At 35.5% G+C, this 13,738-nt stretch overlaps 2 protein-coding genes across 3 annotated transcripts; one reads left to right on the forward strand and one right to left on the reverse strand.

The window, feature by feature from the left end:
- The first annotated feature begins 1,400 nt into the window (after window positions 1–1,400).
- On the forward strand, window positions 1,401–8,600 carry LOC125844230 (T-complex protein 1 subunit beta). Its single transcript, XM_049523504.1, has 12 exons — window positions 1,401–1,523; window positions 2,892–2,949; window positions 3,026–3,082; window positions 3,221–3,286; window positions 3,389–3,500; window positions 3,928–4,056; window positions 4,822–4,893; window positions 5,103–5,218; window positions 5,602–5,678; window positions 6,288–6,773; window positions 7,196–7,511; window positions 8,280–8,600. Exons 2-12 carry the CDS (start codon window positions 2,944–2,946, stop codon window positions 8,421–8,423), a joined length of 1,581 nt encoding a protein of 526 aa, XP_049379461.1. The 5' UTR covers window positions 1,401–1,523; window positions 2,892–2,943; the 3' UTR covers window positions 8,424–8,600.
- A 320-nt stretch (window positions 8,601–8,920) lies between these two features.
- Window positions 8,921–13,519, reverse strand: LOC125844239 (uncharacterized). Of its 2 annotated transcripts, XM_049523515.1 has the most exons (10): window positions 13,423–13,519; window positions 11,881–11,947; window positions 11,539–11,604; window positions 11,064–11,157; window positions 10,855–10,971; window positions 10,624–10,724; window positions 10,463–10,537; window positions 10,270–10,362; window positions 9,589–9,907; window positions 8,921–9,267 (listed from the first exon to the last, which is right to left on the reverse strand). In XM_049523515.1, the coding sequence occupies exons 1-9, from the start codon at window positions 13,434–13,436 to the stop codon at window positions 9,596–9,598; spliced, it is 939 nt and encodes a 312-aa protein (XP_049379472.1). In that variant the 5' UTR covers window positions 13,437–13,519; the 3' UTR covers window positions 8,921–9,267; window positions 9,589–9,595. The 2 variants fall into 2 exon arrangements, with proteins under 2 accessions (XP_049379472.1, XP_049379473.1); XM_049523516.1 differs by lacking the exon at window positions 8,921–9,267 and having other exon boundaries at window positions 9,587–9,907; window positions 13,423–13,502.
- Between the last annotated feature and the right edge of the window lie 219 nt (window positions 13,520–13,738).

The following is a 13,738-nucleotide window of genomic DNA, read 5'->3' on the forward strand; positions in this document are numbered from 1 at the left end:
TTTTTTTGTTAATGTATGGTGACATAAGTGAATGATGTCCAGACATCTTACGTATTAATTTCATTTGAAGATTAAGACACTTAAATCTGAATGTACATGTGATTATTAAGATTAAACGTATAAAGAGCAAGTAGCACTTAATAGAATGTCTTAATTTAGCAATCTACAAGAAGTTAAATGAGCACCAAATAGGGACATTTCATACAAAAACTTGGGGTCATTTACACTTTAGGCTCTATTTTATGTTTTGTTTTTAATTTTTCTCCTCGAGGCAAATAATTTTTTTACGGGGCATAAGCTTATATTTTTGCATCATAATAACTTATAAATTATGTTTTACGTCTATAAAAAACTCATGAATTGCTTAGACATAAGTTAGATTTCTAGGGAACAAAAAATACAAACCAACTAATCTAAAGGTTGAAAATTAAAAGAAGGGGAACGAACTTACATAAATCGCACTAGTTTAGGAGCTAATTACTTATATACACTCTAGTTTGCAATATTACGTATCTTATCAGATTTTCGTGTGTCCATATACGTTAAGATACGTCCATCTTAAGAAATATGAGGTCAAAATTATGTGTAATTTGTTATACATACATTGTATTCAAGTGGATTCGTATGTATTTGAGATACATAACAAATCTTGCTCGCCTCTCTCCCATCTCGCTCACCACTCTCATATGTATCTGGCATCCCAGATACATGTGATTCACATGTTTTAGGGATACATAACGAAACTCGCTTCTCCCCTTCCCCATCTCGCTTGCCTTTCCTATTTTAGTTTATCTGGTAGCAAAAATACATGTATCTAAGTATATCTTCCTCAATATATGGTAGAAAAATCTTAATTAGTGATAAGATACATAATATTTTAAAATTATAGGTAATAATAATGTATAAATTTTAGGAATCACATAGTTTTAATATGAAATTACAATCTATCCCTATTTAGTTTGTAATTACATTAATCCCTGAAAAAGTAAAACAAATCGGATACATAATATGTAGCTCGAATACATTATAAAATAAACCGGATACATAATATGTAGCTTAGATACATTAAAAACTAGCTCGGATACATTATAAAATAATTAAAAATTAGGAGAGAAATAAGGGATTTTAGAGGTTTTTAGAAATAGAAGAGAATATTGAAAATAAGGGAAACATAAGATGTGTATTTCAGTAATTTTTCCATAATAGTATATATGATAGCGAAACAGGTCTAATTATGTAGTTTTTCCTATACAAACTCATTTGAAAGACAAACTGTACAATTACTTGCTTCATTGTGGGAGAGTCCACTTGATCTTATTGGACCAGGCCCAAGTAGAAAGCCCACATAATTTTTTCATTTTTATCATTATACCCTCAAAAACTAAAAAAATTACCAATCAGACCATTTAAACCTCCATTTTAGCAAAACTCTTCACTTCCTCCAGAACCCTTACTCATTTTTCCACTTTCACTGCTTTAACCTTTTTCCGGCGCCGCCACCGTCGACGGCATTATTCCTTCAGGTACATTTTCATATTTTCCGTCATCTCTCGTAGTAGTGAACTAACTCTTTTTGATTTGGTTAGGTTTCTACGCATCTTTTGCCCTAATTTTGAATTTTCATGTAACTTTAGTTATGGTTTTTTGCTGATTTATTTACTGTGTATCTGTTGTTTGAGACTTTTTAAGTAATGGGTATTCGTTAAATGATCTGATTTTGCTTTGTTTTGAATTAAAGATTTGATTTTTATTTCGTTTGTTTTGTTGTGGTTATAAGCATTTCTTCTTGTGTTAAGATTTGGATTACTGAGTACATGAGGGCGTGGTGGACACGGATTAGGTTAGAAGGCTAGTAGGCAGCCTTTCATATTAGTAGGGATGGGAATGGAGCGGTGCGGGTGTGGGGCGGTGTGGATTTAAGGCTATGCAGGGTGGGGCAGGTCAAAACTTTGATTTTTTAAAATTATGCGGGGGGTGGGGGGGTGGGGTGGTTGGCGGGTCTCCTCCTGTTTTGTCAATGAAGAGCTGCACTTTTTTTTACTGTTTGATGGTTGGATTATATTAGGCATTTGTTAAAAATTATTCACAAGCAGATTCAGCTACAAAAAAGATTTGAGTTTCTTTTTGCAACTGCTGTTTGTTTGAGCTGTATTTGTAAGAATTTCAAACTCACCTTTTTAATTTTGTTTAAAACTTCAAAAACTATTACAACTATCTACACCCAAAAAAAGTTAAAATCTGTTCATGACTCTATAATTGCCTAATTAAATAGTTTTAAATTAAGTGTTAAATTATTTTTAATGTAACAATGGTAATTTATAAAACTTCAAAAAATATTTGTATATGTAAATAATGAAGTAAGAAAAAAAACTTTAGTGGGGCGTGGCGGAGCAGGTTGGGAATAGAAAAAAATGTTATGCGGGGTGGAGCGGGTTAGGAATTTTGTGGGTTTGACAAAACCCGCCCTGCCCCATTGCCATCCCTACATATTAGTAATCATAGTATTATTGCTTTGGTAGTTTTTGTGATTTCTGTTACTCTCTGTTGTTCGTTGTACCTTGATTATTGTATTGTAGTATTGTAGTTTCTGTTCTGTTACTATCTATTGTTTTTTGTTCTCTCTACCTCTTAAGGCGGGGTAAGGTTTGGGTACACTCTACTCTCTCTAGATTTCACTTGTGGGAGTGGGATTTCAATGGGTATGTTGTTGTTAAGATTTGGGTTGCATGGTCTAATGCTTCTACATCATGTTGTAGATCGGTAGTTGTTTAGGGTTCACACTTGAATTGAAAAAGGGCAGTAGATCTTTTTAACGGTTTGAATAATTAAAATTATTGTTGAACTGATTCTGCAGTGTTCTGATATTACCACTGTTTTGTTGTTTTGAATAGTTGCTAAGCTTCAGCTTTTGGGACTCTGCTTGGTATCTCCAATTTCTTTCTAATGGCGGTAAGTTTTTTTCTTTTTTAAAAATAATGTTAGATTGTGGGTTCCATATCTAATGTTTTTTTTTTCACGTTCTTAGATTGACAAACTCTTCAAAGATGAAGCCACTGAGGAAAAGGGTGAGCGAGCTAGGATGGTAAGTCTCATTTTGTTACCCAAATATCGAGCATCATGTGAGAAAGACAAGCTCAGTTGTTGCATTGCCATGTTATATAGCTGCTTAAGACTATTATTCTTTGATTTTCTGAAACCATTTGAGTGTTTCAAAATTTAGGCATCCTTTATTGGAGCAATGGCAATTGCTGACTTGGTAAAGACAACCTTAGGACCTAAGGGAATGGTAAGAACTAAGTTTTTGATTATGTACTTGCCGGTATTAAGGAATGAGAAGAGTTAGGATTGTGGTTTTGATAGATACTTCATTTTGTTTCAAAATTTGCAGGATAAAATTCTGCAATCAACAGGCAGAGGACACAGCGTTACAGTCACCAATGATGGTGCAACAATTTTGAAGTCCCTTCATATTGATAATCCAGCTGCCAAGGTCCTTGTTGGTATCCTTGATGTCTTTGTGTTCCTTGTACTTTTTCCCTGAAGTAAGTGAGCATTTTTTTTATGGGCGTTAGATAGTTCTGCTCTCTTTTGAAATAATAGTGTAACTAGTTGGTTGTTGAACTCTATGGACACTATTGTTGAAGGTAAAGTTGGATCGTATCCAAAAACGAATCCGCTGAACATAGTGTTTGATAGGTTCATCTGGACAAATGTCAAACAGGTAATAGGGGTTCAGTGGAAGATTACACAACTTTCTTTCTTTTTTGGTTTAAGTTATCATTTAAAAGAAAGCTAGATATATACTACTTAATTAAGGTCTTTTTCAGATAGTTGAATGAGATTGACACTGGAACTTCATCATAGGAAAGATTCCGGAGAACAAAATAATGTGATTGTATGCAATGTTATCTCTTGACCCTTTGTAAGATATCTCCAAGGTCCAGGATGATGAAGTTGGTGATGGGACAACTTCAGTAGTCGTTTTGGCTGGAGAACTTTTGAGGGAGGCAGAGAAGCTGGTAAACGCAAAAATTCATCCAATGACAATTATAGCAGGTTTGTTCTGATGATCTGATGTCTTAACATGTTTTGTACAGGCATACACATGTGTATGTATATCATTGACACTTCCTTCAAGCTTCTTATATTCAGAATAGTAGAGTACAAATTGCTTATAGACTGCTTTATTGAGTTTTCTTGTGTACCATTACTGCAGTACTTGCTTGCTATTTTTTCTTTATGTGGGCATCCTTTCTTTTATCTATTGAAATTTGAAGCATCTAGGGTTCTTACTTTCCGATGCTTGACAGTTGTTAATCTAGAAAAAGCTCGACTATTTATCCTTGGATGATATTGAATGCTATGATAGGCTTAAAGTTTGCACCAGAACATCAGTACCTAGCCTCCTAGGTATCTGCACATTAGTAACAAGTGTAGTGACTGAATGCTGAATTTTTGGGAAAATTTTATTTTCATTGATTTCTTCCCATCTGCCAGTCTTGGTGGGAAGAAATTGCTTTGTAAGGAGGTAGAAGGTACCTGGTAGAATAGTCGAGGTGCGAGGTAAGCTGGCTCAGATACCTACTTTTAAAGACATTAACAACTATATAGGAGATATTGCCAAGAGGCGGTATAAATTCCTTCACACCGCAACATTTCCATCCAAAAATCAGCTAAAATATTTTTCTTTTCTGCTTATCAAGCCAAAACGTAGCTAGTTCCTATTTCTTAGTTATATGTTAAGTTGATAGTATCTGAGGTACCTAATCTGGTTCATGCTTAGTGGTACCTATCAATATTTTATTTGTTTCTTTATATCAGGTTTCCGGATGGCATCTGAGTGTGCCCGCAATGTTCTGGAGCAGAAGGTTGTGGATAACAAGCAGGATGCAGGTATTGTTGCTTGAGTTGTGTATGTAACATCATAGCAGAGAACCTGCACATTTAATGGCATATATTGATTTTGGTTTTCCTTAGACTGGTACACCACTTTCTCGTTGAACAATGCCAAGATAACTTTTTTCTGGATGCTAGTAACTGATAATCAATCAGTCCAAGAGTTATTTATTTATCTTGCTTGTCATTTCCTTTATTTGTTGCAGAGAAGTTCAGATCAGACTTGATGAATATTGCAAGGACTACTTTGAGCTCAAAAATCTTGTCTCAGGACAAGGAGCATTTTGCAAAACTGGCTGTTGATGCGGTTATGAGGTTAAAGGTCAATATTTCATCTGCTTTAGCGACTTACAAAGAATTCTGCATTATTCAAAATTCTAGTGTGAATGAAACTTAGTTTTCCTCTTCCTTATCTATAATTAAACAGTCTTTCTTTTCCTTGGTCAGACACTAAATATTTTTCTTCAAAGGGTTAGAGATTTGGTTTCACCAAATTAGGATTTTTTCACCTTCTTTCAGCGAATAAATTCATCAGCTTCTGCTTTATATTGTCAAATGTGAAAAATTAACATGAAAATGAGTCTATCACTTATCTATTGGTAGAAAGATGTGTGCTCTCTCATTAACTCTTCCCATCCCCTTCCTTTGTTAGTTTTATTTATATATCGTGTTTTCAATCTTTTGCTAAATAGATTGTAATAACAGGGAAGTACCAATCTTGAAGCAATCCAGATAATTAAGAAACCTGGAGGGTCATTGAAGGATTCATTTTTAGATGAAGGGTGAGTATTCTTCTGGTTTGAACTATTTACTACTATAGGCATAGTCTTCCCATGTCTAGGCTCTTCTGATTTATCCATTCTTCATTCTCAAAAATGGTAATTTCTGATTAAAGACATATGACTGTAGTGCTTTATTGATACTTGCATCTTTGTTCTTTGTTTACATTAGTGAAAACAGCCTGTTTATCCAATGTGATCCACTGCAATTGTTACTGTATCCTTCAGTTGATGAACCTGATGTCCGTATAGTTGGTTTTCTTGGGCCTTAACTAATTGTAGAAGAGTCTGCCTTGAGCCATCATGAACCTACATTTCTTGGCCTTAACTAATTCCAGTACGCTTGTTTCTTCCATTACTCTCTAGATTAGACTAACTGAAACACTCAATCCACATTAAATGATCCCAAACCATATAATCCAGACTTGATTAAGAATTAATTTCTGGCGTTATGTACAAGTTATAAGTTTTTCCTGTTACCCCCAGCCCTTCCTCAATGAAATATAAGTTACTGCAGTTCCTTTTTCTTGATGGAAGACAAATCTATGTGTCTAGGACAAGCTTTTTATTACATATTCTCTTTTGAAGTGGTAGTAAAGTTTCTTTTTGTAGGTTTATTTTGGACAAAAAGATCGGGGTTGGCCAACCAAAACGCATAGAAAATGCTACGATTTTGGTGGCAAATACTGCTATGGATACAGATAAAGTGAAGATATATGGTGCACGTGTTCGAGTTGACTCAATGGCCAAGGTTGCTGATCTAGAAGCAGCTGAAAAGGAAAAAATGAGAGAGAAGGTGCAAAAGATCATTAGTCATGGAATAAATTGCTTTGTTAACCGACAGCTGATCTACAATTTCCCAGAGGAACTATTTGCTGATGCTGGGATACTTGCAATAGAGCATGCTGACTTTGATGGTATTGAGCGGTTGGGCTTAGTTACTGGAGGAGAAATTGCATCAACCTTTGATAACCCAGAGTCTGTCAAACTTGGCCACTGCAAACTTATCGAGGAGATCATGATTGGCGAAGATAAGCTGATCCACTTCTCTGGGGTTGCAATGGGACAGGCATGTACAATTGTTCTGAGAGGTGCAAGGTGAGTTGGTGTTACAGTGTCTGCCTTTTATTTTCATATGTTTCAATTGCTTGTGCAAGCTTTTTATGCATAACTGTGATGTCCCTTGTGTGAGTATTAAACCAAGACATTGTAGACGCATATTTTTTCCTCCCCCCTCTTAAAGGTAGTTTGAGCATTTAAATTTGTTTTAGAAGTCTAGGGATAATTATTTTTTATGCAAAAGAAAAAAGAAGCATTGTTCGACTGTTTTTTTTACTTTTACTAGAGGACCTGCTCGACTCCTTAGTGCTTGCGTTCTCTGAAAATGGAACTGATGGTAATTGGCCCACCTTGCATTCTTCTGAATTTTTTGTGTTTTCCTTACTGGGTTTTAAATATGATGATATGTTCTACTTGTGATGTGTTTCCTTGTTAACATCTCTGTTTGTTCTTTTTTTCAGCCCTCATGTACTGGATGAAGCTGAAAGATCTCTGCACGATGCATTGTGTGTACTATCTCAGACAGTAAATGACAGCAGGGTTCTACTTGGAGGTGGATGGCCCGAGATGGTGATGGCTAAGGCGGTTGATGAACTAGCTAAGAAGACTCCAGGTAAAAGGTCTCATGCAATTGAGGCTTTCACCCGTGCACTTTTGGCAATTCCAACCACCATTGCCGACAATGCTGGGTTAGACAGTGCTGAGCTGATTGCTCAGCTTCGTGCTGAACACCACAAGGACGAAAGCAATGCAGGAATTGATGTCATCTCTGGATCTGTGAGTAACTGATTTAAGATTTTTGAAATGAACATTGTTGTCATGCTATGAGTTCAGAATAATTTCTGAGTATGGAGCTGTTCTGAGCTTTGTTGTCTCTGCTTTCTTTTTGCTTGACTTTGCCTTAAGCATTAAAATAAGTGCAAGATGGAATTGATAAAAGGTAAAACTGATGCGATATCCTAAGGTTAGATCTAGTTAGAAAATTTAGTCAGATCTGTTTTCCTTCACCCTAACCACCATCTAACTTTAAATAGTTGGTGCTTAATTTGATTGCAACTTGATGTTTGAGAAAGTCAATGTTTGACTCTCTCTCTTGTGGATAAGTCATTGTTTTCCTACCTCTTACCCTCTGTTTTACTAGTTTGATAATAGGTCTATTGCTGATACTTTTAACGGTAAAGCAGCAGCTATTGGTGGCCTTACAACCTCATCTATTCATTGCCTAAAGGTTGTTTGCAAACTATAGAAATAAGAAGCAATAGGCGAGTTAATTGACATTAACCGAAATGGAAGAGATGGATCGGAAAGTCTTTTTCCTTGTGTGGCTTGAATGGAAAGGGACAAGCAACAATAAACTGTCCTTTTCTCTTCCGACTCAGGAGGGGGCTTTCTTTCTTTTTCCTTTGTTTTTGTTCTTCATCTGGTTTCCGTTCCATGGCACTATTAAATTTTTGTAATCATGTGCATACGACGATCATATTCTTGCTTGCTTATTAAGAGTAGTACTTGTCTAAATTTACTTATCCAACTGGGCATCTTTGACAGGTTGGAGATATGTCAGAGCTAGGAATATCCGAGTCATTCAAAGTCAAACAGGCAGTATTGCTATCTGCAACTGAGGCTGCTGAGATGATCCTAAGGGTTGACGAAATCATCACTTGCGCCCCACGGAGGAGGGAGGGAATGTAAAAAAAACACTATTGGTCATGTTTAAGCTGTTGAGACGACTCGTATTATTATGGTTTGAGAATTTGAGGTGTTAGGTGTTGACAGTCGTAAACGAACCAAAATGATTGATTGCTACTGGAACCATGCTAATATGCACTACGTTGAGTAGTTTATTTTGTTTTTGTTTTTTTGAGGAAATGTTTTGGTTTTGTTTCATCATTTAAGTTTTAAGTAAATGCATGGTTCTATTACTCTAGACATGTATTTGTTTTCTATCTACACTAGTGATTTTGTCATTTCAAGCATGAAAGAGTTGTTACCACTATGTGTAAAGTCATAATTCTCTACTGTATATAAGTTGAAGTCGAACAAATCGCAGTTAATGACTGTTACTGCATAAACTAAGCCAAATTTTAAAATTATCATCTTAATTTTAGTAATATCGTAACATTTTTAACGATAGACAACTGAATTTTCAGAACCATACAATACTGTACATAAAGCAAGCACCTCTAAGATAAAGTTACACATGCATGGAGTGGATGATCAGCCTTGAATCTTGGTTAAATTGAGTATCTATCATCTGTCTTGTTAAATTAGTAAAAACATCAACATCTAAACTTGGACATCCAAGTCACAAGATTGAGAAATCATCATTCTTGTTACATCTTTAAAAAACTCAAACAAAGTTAAAAAAAAAGTGAGGTCTAACATGCTTGTAATTTGCATCTAGTGTATTTTGGGTTTGAACTTGAACCATAAGATGCAGTGTACTTTTAGTGAAAAGACAATCCTGCCTCAATGTCCTTTGATTTGTAGCTCAGTGTGCAACAATGTTGGTAGCGGTAATGCCATTTTTTAGGACCTGCCAAACAAAACGCCATAGATACTTGAAAAAAAGTTATCCTAAGGAAAACCAAATCATGGGAAGTCTTTGTCAATCATTTTCCTGAATCTGATAAAATTAAGCACGATGGAGACGTGTTATAGAAGACATCTTCATTTGATGAGTCCAGAGATGGGATGCATGCAGAAAGATCATTTGTAGGATTACACTGGGTATATTTTTGTTGTAGACTCGGAGAGGGGTTGATTCTAAGATGTTTAATTTGCAGGATATGCATGCATGTAAGAGAAGTATGGCAAACTCATAGATATTTGCACTAAAACAAGGAAATCTGCTAACCTTTAATTTATGTTATCTTGACATCGCGAAGAAGTCTAGCAGCCATGGCACCACATCTTCTAGCTTCCCAATCACTAAGGTTTCTGTTCTCAAGATCCATAACCAGGTTATTGTCTACCTTGCCCTCATTGTCAATCACCTCACCTTGATTAAGCCCATATTTACTTTCATCTTCGTCTGATTCATTCTTAGTTTCTGTTTCCCCAATCTCTTCTGTCTGCTGCTGAGCCATCTGTCTAACAATTTCCGAGGTACTTCCTTGTGACTTGAAGCTCATTATGTATAACTGGATGCTTGGATGTTGGTATGTACTATCCATCTGCATAAAAATAGGTCCACATAAAAGATCAGCTTCATGGGTTGGAGAATTCGGGACCAAAAACTTAGCCATAATCGATATGATTATTTATGGGTTAATACCTCAGATGGTCACTCAACTATCCACTTTTGCCTCAGAAAGTCACTCAACTTTTAATTTTCACTAAAAAGTCACCATGTGAGTGACTTTCTGAGGAAAGACTGGATAGTTGAGTGACCATCTGAGGTATTAACCCGATTATTTATTTGGAAGCCCTTTCTACAGAAAATCAACAAAACCGTTTACAAATGCAAAGTTCACTGCATTAAGTTCAACAATATACACATAACTGATGATGATAGGAGATTCTATGGCCTAGTTACCTTTGCTTTTGGAACAGTTTTGACCTCAAAATGTCTCTTCCACGTCTCAAGCATCTTTTCATGGACATTTGTTGATCGGATTTCATGACCCAACTATAAATGAGAAGTTCATTAATTAATAATAACAAAAAGAGAATTGGTTAAAGAAAATAAATTTCGCAAGTTCTATAAAACATTAGAGAGGATACAACACCAGAATTGTTGTCTTTGGTCCAGACAGTGCAATTATTGTCTGCAAAAGCGGTTCCAAAAGATGCTCTGCATAAACCTAGTAAAGATATGGAAGTATTAGTGCAGATAAAACTTTATATGAGCAAGTAGAATTCAATTACCATATAGATGATAAAAACTTACAACGTCAGTCCCAATGATATAGTCGAATGGAGGGCTAACAGCCTTTATATGAGTTTCATTACCCCAGTCCAACTCTGCAGCCTGTATGGAACCAAATGAATCTACAAGGAATAGAGCTTTCAGTCAGATCATAGTAAACAAAGTTCAGTTTGCATACAAAAGTACGACAAATGACAGAGAATATACAGTTCAAAAAGCTAAAAAGATCCAAATAGCACATTAATTTGAAACCTGGATCTGAGATTGTCTGCATGATCCTGGAAGTATTACGCTCAACGTTTCTCATTAGCAATGGCAAAACCTCAGTTTGGTCAGTTGAAACTACATCACATCCAAGCAATGCCATGCCTGTGGAAATTTGTTCCATCTCAGACAAAGAACCATGTAACTGTAGATAGTATCTAACAGAATTGAGTCTAATTAAAGTAAAGGCAGCCTACCAAATCCTGCTACGCCACAACCTGCCCCAAGTTCAATCACACGCTTTCCTTTCAATTTAGATGGAGAAAACCTCCCCTTTCGACAATTTCTTTCCTATAATTTCAAATCAAAAGTTTCAAGCTAAAAACGTCAAAACTGAAGGAGTAGGAGTGCTCAAAAAAGTATATACATGTACATGTAGATATATATAAGCTTGAATAACTGAAGAAAAAGGCTCAACATTTAAAAGCCAATGATCTCTGTATTCAGCCTCAACTCGGAAAAGGGAAAACAAAAAAGGAAAATAAAAAATCACAGTCAGGTTTAAGAAAAATGGAAAAGAGAAGGAATACAGTATGGTAGCAAGGATAAACAAATTATTCATGTCTTACAGTAAAATAGAAACTCATATCATTTTTGTGCGTAGCAGATCAAAACAAAGCAGTGTTGAATAAATTGAAGTTGAAGCATACTAGAGGGGACTTAAAACCTTACCAGAAATTTTACTAAAACCATAGATGCATCCCAAACAGTAGTGCCTAAATGCTTCGAATTAGGATCCTGTCATAAAATAAAGTGAAAAAGAAAGACCAATAATAAAATTCAAGATACAATATTGGAAAGAAGGTGGAGGTAGTAAAAAAAAAAAAGGTTTGACAAGAAACAGAAACTTATATCCACGCGGTGTTTGGTAAAACATGCTATTCATTTCTACCTCACTAGAGATGCCAAAATTCAAATGGCATGAAAATAGGGAATCTCACTGTGGGTCAGGAGTCACTAACATAGCCAAAAAAAAAAAGAAAGGCTACATACTATATTCAAAGGCCTAATTACCTGGCAAAACTGAAGCTGATGACCTAGAACATCAATGAAAATCGCAGAAGTGTGTGGAGAATTTAACCTGGTTAAAAATTGAGACTTTAGATCACCAAGTGACATAAACACAAGAAATCACGAGCAAGAGAAAACCAACATCTGTAAGTATGTCAAACATAGGCATAATTTTCAAAAAAAAAGGTGAAATTTAGGTAGTATAATCATTCTGAGAAAGTATAGACATAATTTTACAGATGTTACAAACTAAGTGAAGATAACACACAGTTTCGCCAAAATTTTGTAGTCATTACATTTGGTTCTATCAATTAATTAATGCTAAATAGGCAAAGTGATCAGATTGATTGCATTTTTCAAATGGTGGTATATAAGCAATAGAAATCAACGACAACGCCATAGTCCCAAACAAGTCTAAGCAAGACAGATCAATTCGGAAAACAATTTTACATTGTCCTTCGTCCCATAAGTAGCATTACAAGCTCATTGTCTCCTCCCCACCTCCCACCCCCTAAGCCCCCAACTCCCTACTCCCCACCTCATCCCAGTGGCAGAGCAAAGAATTTGGTGAATACTGTGTAAATGTTCTTCTTATACACCTCTAATAACTAACATTTAACCTCCGTACACCACATAATTTTCATGACCACCCTTCGCCTAAGGTGACTCCGCCCATGCCTCACCCTCATAAACTCCCAATCTCACCTCACCCCATAGTATCTTCCTAGCAGTGTTATCAAAAAGCAAAAAGCGCAAAAACTCTTTAAGCTATGTTGAGGCTTTAGGCACAAAGTGCAAATAAAGCATGAACTTTACTGAAAAACAGTACAAAGGAAGAAAACATACAAATATATATATATATATATGTTTAGTCCAAGACTAATAATTATAAGCATAAATGAAACTTATATGAACAAAGAAATTGAAATAAAATTACGATATAATAAAATATCAATTGTTTAGTGTAGAAGCTCATTGACAATAAGGAAAAGTATCCCTTAGAACCTTGATGACGACACTGAAGGGCACATGATGTGAAGCAAAACGTTCAACACATTGTGTGAGCCTCACTTCATTCAACGTGCCTTTAACAACACTACTTCCTAAATTACATATAAATGTTCTTGCGATAACTTTTTTTAGGCTTACTTACCGAACACCAGAAAATAAGCAAGAAATCTACTTATATCCGAGAAAACATTTTCCATATATCAAACACCCTAAAGAACACATTTTTAGTGTGTAATTACAATTAGAATGACTACAAATATGTGAATATGAAATAAGCAATTCTAAGACCAAATAAGAAAAGGAAAAATGACAAATATATCTCGAACTATAATGGTACGGAGATACCCTCCGTCATACTTTTGGACATTGGTGCCCCTGCCGTCCAAAAACTAGAGCATATATATGCTCTAGTTTTTAGACGGCAGGGGCACAATTATCCCAAAAATATGGCGGAGGGTATTTGCATACTATTTACCATAGTTCGGATATATTTATCCTTTTTCCCAATAATAAAATGTTAGAAGAGGCACATACCTATCTGCCTCCATAGAGAATCAATGCACGGAGTTGAACAACACTTTCAGCTCGAATTTATCCTTCAGTCAAAAATGAAAAAACGATTTTTTTTTTTTTCACTTGCTGAAAAATTGGGCAAATCGTTTCATCAGCAAGTAAAACTAAGAAAAAAAATCTGGTGAATAAATTAATCAGCTCAAATTAGATAATATTATATACCTGATCAAATTATGCCGGAAAATCAAGTGAGTTAACCAAAACTGCGCCGTGGTATTAGTCGTCGCTGTTTGTTTACTCTAGGTTAGGGGTATTTTAGGGTTTTCCGTTATTTTTA

The sequence above is a fragment of the Solanum stenotomum genome, chromosome 11 (assembly GCF_019186545.1).
Source record: "Solanum stenotomum isolate F172 chromosome 11, ASM1918654v1, whole genome shotgun sequence".
In the NCBI taxonomy this organism is placed as follows: Eukaryota; Viridiplantae; Streptophyta; class Magnoliopsida; order Solanales; family Solanaceae; genus Solanum; species Solanum stenotomum.

What these genes read in the sequence shown, in the direction of transcription:
- LOC125844230 (XM_049523504.1), top strand. An exon ending in ATGCGGTTATGAGGTTAAAG is followed by an intron (nt 5,219 to 5,601) that starts GTCAATATTTCA and finishes TTGTAATAACAG; the next exon opens with GGAAGTACCAATCTTGAAGC. An exon ending in GATTCATTTTTAGATGAAGG is followed by an intron (nt 5,679 to 6,287) that starts GTGAGTATTCTT and finishes TTCTTTTTGTAG; the next exon opens with GTTTATTTTGGACAAAAAGA.
- LOC125844239 (XM_049523515.1), bottom strand. An exon ending in ATCAGCTTCAGTTTTGCCAG is followed by an intron (nt 11,605 to 11,880) that starts GTAATTAGGCCT and finishes ATTTTATGACAG; the next exon opens with GATCCTAATTCGAAGCATTT. An exon ending in TGGTTTTAGTAAAATTTCTG is followed by an intron (nt 11,158 to 11,538) that starts GTAAGGTTTTAA and finishes TTGAAATTATAG; the next exon opens with GAAAGAAATTGTCGAAAGGG.